The 11,847-nt window shown below is 40.8% G+C and overlaps 1 protein-coding gene across 1 annotated transcript; it reads right to left on the reverse strand.

Moving 5' to 3' along the window:
• Positions 1 to 9,711: 9,711 nt before the first annotated feature.
• Positions 9,712 to 11,397, reverse strand: LOC118479616 (proline-rich protein 36-like). Its single transcript, XM_035974232.1, has 4 exons — positions 10,875 to 11,397; positions 10,452 to 10,675; positions 10,204 to 10,345; positions 9,712 to 9,719 (listed from the first exon to the last, which is right to left on the reverse strand). Exons 1-4 carry the CDS (start codon positions 11,395 to 11,397, stop codon positions 9,712 to 9,714), a joined length of 897 nt encoding a protein of 298 aa, XP_035830125.1.
• Between the last annotated feature and the right edge of the window lie 450 nt (positions 11,398 to 11,847).

Raw genomic sequence — 11,847 nt, forward strand, 5'->3', positions numbered from 1 at the left:
TCGGCGGAAAAGTGTTGAAATCGTCGCTTTTAGTGCTTTTCGGGCAATTTTTAGTGTTATCGGACTTCGGAAAGGTTTTAAATCAAACCCTTGCATTCCTAGTTAGGGTTTAATATATATTAGATGTTGGGCTTTTGTCTGAGTCCTAAAGATGTCGTTTAGACGATTTCTGCGGATCCTGCGTTTTCGTCAGAATACTAGTTTACTAGGTGTTTTTCTAGTAGTTTCGATGCATTGTTTAAATTGTTTCAAATGTACTTAATAAAAATGAATCATATGCATCCTAAGTGAGTATTCCATGAGTATTCTAAGTGTATGCCACGAAATACGCAGTTCGGGTGTTCAAAATGCATAAAAATGTGGCTAAATATGAGTATTTTAAGTGTAAGAAAGTTACTGTAAAGTGGCAGTTGTCACAAATAGCCCGTCTGATTCTTACAAATCTAGAACTTGCCAACACAATACGTTCCAAATCCTTACCGACGTAAATCCAAGTAAGTAATTGATACAGGCATTAGGACTATACCCATTTTTCATTATAAACCTTTGTTTTTCTTTTCATCCCCTCAGTTAAACCCCTTTGAGCCTTAACTCTTTCGTTTCTAAACCCGCAAACATATAAACTTTTGCAAAAACAACCACCCACATGTTGGACTCTGTAGGCCCAAGATACATATTAAATTGATGTGGCTAGTACGTTATGATCCAAGTCGAGTCATACCCAAATACAAGCTAGACAAACACTTACAATATTTATTTATGATATGATCAAACAAATAAATATTAACACTTATAATAATTAAAAATTGGTTTTCTAAATAATTGCACTTGACAAGCTAATAAATTATATGGATAATTTATTTTGAGAGAATATTCTGTTTTGTTATTTAATGGGTTAAATAACATTTTAAAAGGTTGCATAAGTCTTGTAAACATAAGATGTTATATTTTATAAAAGGTTATAAAATAAACAATGCTTAAATTTATAAAAGAATTTGAACTTTTTTTTTTATAAAATAAAAGCCTAGGCCACCCACCCCATGGGGTCTTCCCAAAACTTTTTTGGTCCAATAAAAACACATGCATTTTGCATGGTTAGAGGACTAGTGATTGGGTGAAATGGGTGGCTCCATCTTTCAAAGTTTTAAATGCATTTTTTATGACAAAAGTGTAGAAGGATGAACTTGAAGAACTAGTAAAATGCTCTCAAAATTTTCGGCCAACATAATGCAAATTTGGAGATGATTTTCAAGTGCAAGAACTTGTTAAAAGACTCTCTAGTTTTCGGCCAACATGTAGTTGATTAAGAAGGTTTTTCAAGTGTGACATACAAGTGCAAAGAACTCTCAAATTCCCTTGTGGAATTTTCGGCCAAGGGTGGGCTCCAATAAGGAAATTTTAGTGAGTTCACAAGTGTTCAAATCTGTCACACCCTGGCTTTGCGGAAGCATGGATTTGTTTGGTGTGATTTCTTAATACCATAGCATAATCACAACAATGCTATATGAAAATAAAACCATGATGTTCATCCATTAATTCAAGTTTAAAAAGTAAAACACGACAACATTGTTTAAAAAGTCGACACATGCAACGGATTACAACATGACATAGTAAAAATCTTGCTCATACGACACAACCATAAGACATGAATTAAAAACACAGTTTAAGACTTGTGACTCATCCAGGCAAAAGTCACAATCCCTAAACTCGGATGACATCATTTCTCCTACGCAGCTTGACGACATAGCATACCTTGCCAGATCCCTTAATTTCCCGAAATACATGCAGTTTGAAAAATCAACAAAAGTTGAGCGAGTTCATGTAAAAGTGAGTATGTTTATAAATCGTTAAAGTACGTACCAATGTATAAATGTTCCTGGTATGTAGCAATTAAGGAAAAGAGATCACCACTGGGTTGCAAAGCCACTGGTATGTGTGAAGTGATGCAGGAAAACTCAAACCTAGCAAATTGGTACCGGGCCTCGGCGGTAAGACACAGTCACCTCTATGGGTCACCCTTACCTCACGGGTGTGGGCTCGCTACACCCAAATAGATCTATCACTCTTGTGTCCCTCGGTCCTAACAACGAGGATTAATGGCTTTAACTGTTGTACCCACCACTCACATGATCTGAACGTCCCAACCCTCCTTAAGCTAACCATACCATGTATAAAAATGTTCTAAATAATTGTAACATGTATTTCACCCCCGAAGTTATAAAACTGAAAACAGTTAAGAGAAAAGGGGGACATGAACTCAGAGAAGTGCGTCTCGTGAAATAGTCGATCCCAACTCAACCTGCTGCGTGACGACCTACACGTACTAATTTCTATCAGACGGACGGTCGTGCCTTGGCTTAAGGTTTAACGTTTTTGGGAAATAGTTAGACAACTATTTCGTATTTACACTTCTTAATTATTTTATAAGTATATTCCTTCCCAAGGATGGGGGTAATAATACATGTATGCTTTATAATTTCCGAAAATATATTTTTAAGTCTCACTTGAAAAATATATTTTAATCACTCTGTCTAAAGTGTTTTAATTATCCAAAATATATATATTTTTCCCAAAAATATTATATTTTATTTCATAAGTTTTTCCAAAATAATATTTTCACAAAAAAAAGTACAAATAGGAGTATTTTTCCGAAATATACATAAGTTACATTTTAAAGTTCGCGTTGTAACAATAATACTTGTCTAACTTAAATATTTATTTGTGGGAGCGTTGGTATTATTTTGGGAGTCGTAATTTCATGATATTTTCAAGTTATATACTTTCTACCCTAAAAATAATATATCTAGTTCACATAATAAACAAGCAATCACACAAGTGTTTTATTATAGAATATGTATTCTAAATATATATCTAACAAATTTTATTTATGAAAATCCACCTCCGGTACTTGGTATTTTGGTAATAAAAGTCATGGCGAAGTTTATTTTGAAAATCAAGTTAAAAATATATTTGTAGCCATTTGTTATAAAAATATTTCTAAGTGTTATATTTTTAGAAAAATTTCGCCAAAGTTTCCTCTGTAAATGGAGGTGTCCATGCTTTTAGCATATCATTTTCTTTTGAAAAATCAATCAACAATCGTCAATCAACAATATATACAATATTTAATCACTAATCTTGACAAAATAAGACTAAATCATAAACTCATGAACTTGAAAGTTTTGTAAAAATATGTAGTAAATCACTAGCACATTTAGTAGGTCTTGTTATATTTAAAAATAAGATTAGTTTCTTGAAAACTTTATTTTTAAAGAATTTGAAGTTTAACAACTTCTAGTCATAATTTACAAAAATATTTCCTTGTTAAATTTCTTGCTACACAAGTGTTCACACACTTGTTTACTTACTAAAAATGCTTTTAGTTCATACAAGATCCGGGTTTTAACAAAACTAGTATTTTTCACTTGGTTCTTTCGAAAAACCACTTGTAGATCTTTAGATCTCCAAGTTTGTAACCTTATTTTTCAAGAAAAATTACATTTATTCAAGTTCAAGGTTTATGTATGGATGGATTCATCATCTTTCATAATTCTAACTTTTACATCCTACTAGTTTATGTTCTTAAACATGAACTAGTATGTCTAGATGATGATCCATCTTGCTTCTACTAACAAACAAACAATATCAAATAATCATAACTACACAAGATCTACATGATTTACACACATATCTTCTCTTTATCCACCCTTTAACACTTATGTTCAAGACTTTAGATTATGTTCATTAGAGTTTCTTAACTTTTCATCATTCAACCATCTATTAACCACTAAAATCAAGAACAAGATGATGTTTTAGAACAGTTACTACTAGCACAAGGCAAGGGGAGAAACAAGGCGTAAAAGCGGTGGATAAAAGAAAACAAGAGCGGTCCTTGAACTTCCGAGTGCACCAAGCTTGTTTGTAGGACTCCTTGCACCTTTGGATGTATGAAAATGGCTTGAACAAAGCTTGATGGTGGTGGTAGTGTGATGGGAGGTGGCGGCCGTGAGGTGGTGAAGAGGGAAGATAGAGTTTTTTGTTGAATGTTGAGTTGGTGAATGAGAAGGTCTTACCCTATGTGTCCATTTATAACCTAAGCTCAAGTTTACCCATCATACAATATGTTTCTAATTACCCAACAATAGTGAATAAAATAATCAAAGAAAGGCAAGGGGTAGGTCACCACTTGTGACCGTCGAAGTGAGGGGGGGGGGTATGGGGTTGGGTAGTAATGGAACTTGTTACTTGATTAGTTAGGATCTAATGGGTTTAGTTAGTATATTAAGTGTGTAGTATAATATAAGGTATGTTAGGGTATTCGGGGACCCTAACTAGCTCAGAAAAGTAAAAACTATGTATTTGGCAATATTTTTATGTTCCGGGTAAAGTCCGGTTGTTCGGTTGGTTATTGATCCGTTAAAGTGCTAAATAAGGCTTTAAAGTGTCGTTTATATTGTTTTTAGTGACACATTAAATTCCCAACACTTTGGAAAGTGTCTATGACTATTTTGTCAAGTTTTTGCACTTTACTAGCATTGTTAAATGCTGAATTTTGGTATTTAGTGCAGAATTTTGTAATTAAAGTATATTTTAGGCACTTCCGGTCACTATAACTATCACCTAGTGACGCAGTTTTATGGTCCTCACCTCCCTACACTCCCTACTAGTGTAGTTTTCCATTCCTGGCTCATAATGGCCTTAGAAACAATGTCTATCTAGTGCTGGCAATGTCAGCATGTTTACTGGGTTATCCGCTCACTGTGCTAACTATGCTTTTGTGCATCAAGTTTGTCACTATTGTTGGTGTGTAATAAATGGAGTGACAGTAATAAAGTATGATGCATGAGTATGTATGTATCAGAAAACAGAAAGCAGTTTATTCATGATTGTAATCAAGCACAGCAATTAAGCACTAATTAAATATTAATTAATTTGTACAGATACCTGGATTTGCGAGGGTTGTCACATTCTCCCCCCGTTAAGAAAATTTCGTCCCGAAATTTTAGGCTCTGCTTCTAGTTACAGTGGTCTTAGGAAATAAATGGGGGTACTTTTCTTTCATACGATTCTCACGTTCCTATGTGTATTCTGGACCACGTCTTGCATTCCAATGAACTTTGACGAGTTTGACACTGCTCCTGCGTGTCTTGTTTATCTTCCAATCCGTAACCTTAATGGGTTCTTCGACAAAGTGGAGAGTGTCGTCCATATGAATCTCGCCTGCGGGAATGACAACTGTTTCTTGTGTTGGACTCTTCTTCAAGTTTGATACATGAAATGTATCATGAACACCATGAAGCTCAGCAGGTAAGTCCAACTTATATGCTACTAAACCAATTCTCTCCAGAATCTTGAATGGACCAATATAACGTGGATTCAACTTCCCACGCTTTCCAAAGCGTGCCACACCCTTCCAGGGTGATACCTTCAACAATACCTTGTCTCCCACCTCGAACTCCAGGGGTTTCCTTCTTCGGTCCGCATAGCACTTTTGTTGATCGCGAGCCGCCTTGATGCGTTCTCGGATTTGTGAAATCTTATCTGTGGTTTCCTGGACCACTTCCAGACTAACTAACTGTCTATCACCTGCGTCAGCCCAACAGATCGGTGATCGACATCTACGTCCGTAATGAGCTTCGAACGGTGCGGCTTGAATACTCGCGTGATAACTGTTATTGTATGAAAATTCGACCAATGGTAGGTGAGTATCCCAACTTCCACCTAAATCCATTATGCAAGCTCGCAACATATCTTCTAAATTCTGGATCGTTCGTTCGCTTTGTCCATCCGTTTGTGGGTGAAAAGCTGTACTCAGGTTCAACTGAGATCCGAATGCTTCCTGAAAGGACTGCCAAATCCTTGACACAAACCTTCCGTCTCTATCAGAGATGATTGAGAGAGGCACTCCATGTCGTGCAACGATCTCTCTCATGTATATCTCAGCTAATTTGCTCGTGTTATCTTTTTCTCTGATTGGCAAGAAATGCGCAGATTTTGCTAACAGGTCTACGATCACCCAAATAGTCTCGTGACCCTTGGGTGTCCTTGGCAGTTTTGTTATGAAATCCATTGAAATTTGTTCCCATTTCCATTTGGGTATCTCAGGTTGCTGCAGAAGTCCTTAGGGCTTCTGGTATTCGGCTTACCTTGGCGCACGTTAAACACTTACCAGCATATACTGCAACATCGCCTTTCATCCTAGGCCACCAGTAGAAGTCCTTGAGATCTTGGTACATCTTATCCGCTCCTGGATGAATAGAGTACCGTGACTTGTGAGCTTCATCGAAAATAACCTTTATCAACCCACCAAACAGGGGAACCCAAATTCGTTTCATGAAACACAGAGTTCCTTCCTCGTTTGGTACCAACTGCTTCTCCATCCCACGGAGATACTCGTCCTCAACATTCCGTTCTTTTAGAGCCTCTTTCTACGCGGCACGAATGTGCAATGAAAGATCTGTCTGGATCATCATTTCCAAAGCCCTAACCCTTATGGGCTTGATCCTTTCCTTTCGACTTAGGGCATCGGCAACTACATTCGCCTTCCCTGGATGATACTTAATCTGGCAGTCATAATCATTCTATAACTCGACCCAGCGTCTTTGTCTCATGTTTAGCTCCTTCTGGTCGAATATGTGTTGCAGACTCTTATGATCCGTGAAGATTGTACACTTTGTACCATATAAATAATGTCGCCAGATCTTCAATGCAAACACCACTGCGCCTAATTCCAAATCATGCGTGGTATAATTCTTCTCGTGGACCTTCAACTGGCATGACGCGTAAGCTATAACCTTCTGACGCTGCATCAGCACGCAACCCAAACCTTGACGCAAGGCGTCACAATATACCACGAAATCATCAGTTCCCTCTGGTAGCGTTAAGATTGGTGCATTACAAAGCTTGTCCTTCAACAACTAAAACGTTTCTTCTTGTTTGATTCCCCAATCAAACTTCCTGTCCTTCTAGGTGAGGGAAGTCAAAGGTTGAGCGATTTTTTAAAAATCCTCAATGAACCTTCGATATAACCAGCCAAACCTAGGAATTGCCAAATCTCAGTTGGCGTCTTTGGAGTCTCCCAATTCTTTATCGCTTCAATCTTGGTGGGATCCACGTGGATTCCATCTCCATTAACCACATGTCCAAGAAATTGGACTTCACGTAACCAGAACTCGCACTTCGAGAACTTGGCATACAGCTTTTCCTTTTTAAGTAGCTCCAAAATGGCTCTTAAATGTTGTTCGTGCTCAGCCTTCGTCTTCGAATAGATCAAGATATCATCTATGAACACAATCACAAATTTGTCGAGGTACGGCTTACAAACTCTGTTCTTCAAATCCATAAAGACAACTGGCGCGTTTGTCAAACCGAATGGCATAACCAGGAACTCGTAATGACCATAACGAGTCCTAAAAGCAGTTTTGGGAATACTTTCCTCTTGTATTCTCAACTGGTGATAACCTGATCTTAAATCGATCTTTGAGTAAAAACTCGAACCTTGCAGCTGATCGAATAGGTCATCAATTCTTGGCAGAGGATATCTATTCTTGATCGACAACTTGTTCAGTTCTTGGTAGTCGATACACATAGGGAAACTACCATCCTTCTTCTTAACAAACAAAACTGGAGCTCCCCAGGGCGAGAAGCTTGGTCTGATGAACCCTTTGTCTAAAAGCTCCTGGAGCTGCGTTGACAACTCCTGCATCTCTGAAGGTGCAAGTCGATAGGGTGCCTTAGCCACAGGCGCGGCGCCTGGAACTAAGTCAATGTGGAACTCAACTTGCCTTTGGGGTGGCAATCCTGGAAAGTCTTCTGGGAACACTTCAGGATATTCCTTTACCACTGGAATGTCTTCGATCTTCGGCTCAGCAGCTTCTTTATCCACGATGTGTGCCAAGAAGGCGACACATCCCTTCTGTAAGCACTTTCGAGCTTTCAGACAGCTGATGATTCTCAGAGGTGTATTGCGCTTCTCTCCGCGAACCACGATCGTTTCTCCATCTTCCATTGGGATGCGAACGGTCTTTTCGTGACAAACAATCTCGGCCTTGTTGCTTGACAACCAATCCATCCCTACTACCACGTCGGAGCTTCCCAACTCGACTGGTAGTAGATCCAAAGTGAACTCGCGTTCTCCCAGCTCGATTACACAACCTCTGACAACTTTATTTGCTTCGACTAGCTTTCCATTAGCCAGTTCAATCGAGTACGGAATATCTAATTTACTGGCAGCTAACCCAAGCATACTCTCAAAATCTAATGACACAAAGCTATAGTAGCCACAAGTATCAAACAGAACAGATGCAAAGAGTTGATTTATAGGGAACGTACTAGTGACAACGTTGGGATCCTGGCGCGCTTCCCTCACTCCTATGTTAAACACTCTTCCACGAGCTTGGTTCAGCTTTGGGCATTCCTTCTTAAAGTGCCCGAATTCTCCACAATTGAAGCATCCTGGTCCTCGACCATTCCCATTTCCATTTTCGCCCCGATTTCCGTCTGCTCCTCGGTTTCCAGCTTGATTTGCAACATTCCCACGATTACCATTTCCTCCATTATTCCCTTGCTGCCGGTTTCCATTACCACCGCGGTTGTTGTTACCAAAACCGCTTTGGCCACCCTAGCCTGAACCAACCCAGCAAGGATCCTTCAAGTGTCTAATTTTCTCACAAGTTTCACATTTCCTATTTCTGCACTGACCAGCATGATGATACTGGCATAATCCACACTTGGATGTGGTAACCATACTCATGATCTGAGGTACCAATCCCTAGATGAAGCGCTCAAAACGTTTGAACTCCGGTGTGACCATGTATGGCACTACATGGGACAAATCGTGGAATCTCTGAACATACTCCGCAATCTTGGGACCTTCCATTTTTAGGTGCCAGAATTCAGTCTCTAGCTTCTGAATTTCAGCACGTGAGCAGTACTTCCTTCTCATGAGCTCCTTCAGCTCATTCCATGACATCGCATAAGCAGCAGCTTCACCAAGAGTTTGCACTTGCAGGTTCCACCAAGATAGGGCTCCATCCAGAAATAGCTGTGAGATGTAGGTCACTTGTTGCTCGGGAGCACACTTGCTCATTCTAAGAACAGACTCCTTCCTCTCAGCCCATCTTACAAACGCAACAGCACCTCCTGTGCCGTCGAAATTCACGGGTTTGCAATCGAGAAATTGCTTGTAAGTGCACCCTGCACGTACGTTTGAATTTACAAATCGTATTAGCGTACGTGCTAACAATATCCAAATGTATTCATAGTATATCTCAAACGACTTATCATTACCATTAGGTGGATTGTTATTGCCGTGGTTATGCGAGATATTTCCACTCGTTTCTGCATGAGAAGCAGCGTATTGCGCGATAGCTGCAGCAATGATTCCTTGAAGTTCTGCCTCATTAGTGGGCATGCGCGGATCATGTCTTGGTGGCATCTTCTAAAAGATGTTTCACGTTGGTCAGGTCATAGTAAGTGAATGGTATATGTACGTAACAACATTCATCAAGCACATAACATCTCATGTTATAAATTAATCAAGCACATAACATCTCATGTTATAAAAATTAAAACAATAAATCCAACATCACATATAATGAGAATACTTTGATTGCGCTATCAGAAATCAAGACCATAATACTGTTTACAAGCTTTGTAACTGTATCGTACATCAAAAGTGACTAAGGGCCACATCGCCCTAGTCTGAATTGTCTAATCAACTACAACAACAATAAAAAATTAAACATCAAAAGTCATAACATCCAGATGCGGTCTTCAAAAAGCTGTGTAATCGGCACAATCGCGGTCCTCTCACCAAAAGTCTACCTGTGTCGAATCAAAATGCCTATGCTGATGGCGGAGGTGGAGGAGGAAAACGAGAGAAAAGTAAGCGACACATATGTAACCAATCCTCCTCTAATGCACGACTGACGCGCAACACATATGCTATCTTCTGCTCAGGTGTCATGAAGCGAACGTCTGAGTCGGGTGAAAGGGGACGTGGTGTGTGCGGTGCTGCAAATGGGGTCTGACAATGACATGGAGGACGCTGAGCTCTCTCCAACTCATGTACACGATGTGTCAATGCCTCCTGTCGCATCATCAAAGATGTGAGTATGTCCTCCGTGCAGTACCCAACATGGTATGGGTGATACGGATCAGACAGTGGCATGATAGGGGGCGTAGTCCATAAAAATGGCTCACTCGACGGAGTGAAAGATGGTGCAGTAGGTGGTGCAACATGAGGAAACTGAGACGCGAATGTAAAAGGTGATGACAACATGGGTGGAACAGGAACAGGCGGCTGCCTGGATGACCCCTCTCCAGGACGCGGTGGCGGTATGTCCTGAAGGAACGTAACAGGGAGATCAGTGCGATGTGCATCTGTGGCGTGTGGGGGAAATAGTGGGATATCAGTGGGTGCAGAAATGGGTGCTGAAATGGGGGGCTACTGGAGGTGTAACAGGTAACACGAATGGTGGGTAATCGTCATCGTCGTCGATCCACCCGTTACGGGTGTCGGCGTAACGTGGATCCACATGAGTAGCAAAAGGTGCACGGTCGAACAGCACCAGCACAGGATCAGGAAATGGTGCAACAACAGGATCCTCTATCAAGAGTGGGGCGTCAACAGGAGCATCAGCAACGGGTACATCATCAACAAAGGGTGCAATGGCTGGTGCATCATCATGAACAGGGTCATGCTCTAATGCAGGATCAGGAGCAACGACTGGCTCAGGGGCCACGACAGGCTCCGGGTCAACAAAACCATATCAAAATTAGCAGGATCATCAAAAAAGGATCGATAGGGGCTACAGGCACCTCTAGGGGCTGATCCAGGTGAATGAACTCGATCTCCTGGTCAGGATCAAAACCAGGGGGAAAGACAGGATCAAAATCATCGTCAACCTCGTGGTCGAACTCGAAGTCGTGTGCGGGAGCAGGTGCAGCTGATAACGCCATGTCAGGGTCGACGTCTGAAGAGTGATGCTGCACTCCCTGAGTGTGTAAGGACGCAGATGCCACAGACTCAAAGGAATCTGGGACAGGTGAATCAGCAGGAAGCTCCTCTGCAGGGGCCTCAGCAATGGGTAGGATAACATCAGCAACAATAGGGGCCCCACCCTCATGATCAGCCTCTGGTGGGTCCTCCTCAAACAGATCGATGTCGTCGTCAGAAACAACATCGAGTGGCATGTCTATGACGGGATAAGCAGCAAGCAGTATAGGAGCAGGGATCACTGCAAGTGGTAAATCCCCGGTGGGAAGGCCATCAGCAGGCTCAGCTCCGATGTTTGGCAGCGTAAACGGCTTGAAATCGTCGTCATCGGTACTTGTGGTGTCGGAAGTGTAGACCTCTCGCTCTGACAAAACCCCGTCGTCTGATACGATCGCCATAGGGTCCAAAGTGCTGAAACTCCCGTGTCTGAGGGTGATGGCATGATGTTTGTAACACAACCACACATGTGCACAAATAATCAACATATAATCAAATAAACATGTTAGTCACCAATAAGAAAACAAGTATTTCTCCTAGTCTCACTAGACTACCCTCCCAGCCTCTCAGACTGAACCTCCTAGTCTCTCAGACTACTCCATGGCCTCTAAGACCAACCTCCCAGTCTCTAAGACTAAACCTCCCCAATCTCTAAGATTGGCCCCTCAGTCTTTATGACTGAACCCTGCCAGCCTTTAAGGCTGAACCTCCCCAATCTCTAGGGCTGAACTCCCTCAGTCGACAAGACTGAACCATAAATTTTGAAAAAGTGTTTGTACTTTTTGTTTGTAAAAATGTTTTGTATTCTGGATCTGGACGTATAATGTATGCAATGTAAAAATGTTTTCGTG

The sequence above is a fragment of the Helianthus annuus genome, chromosome 6 (genome assembly GCF_002127325.2).
Source record: "Helianthus annuus cultivar XRQ/B chromosome 6, HanXRQr2.0-SUNRISE, whole genome shotgun sequence".
Lineage (NCBI taxonomy): Eukaryota > Viridiplantae > Streptophyta > Magnoliopsida > Asterales > Asteraceae > Helianthus > Helianthus annuus.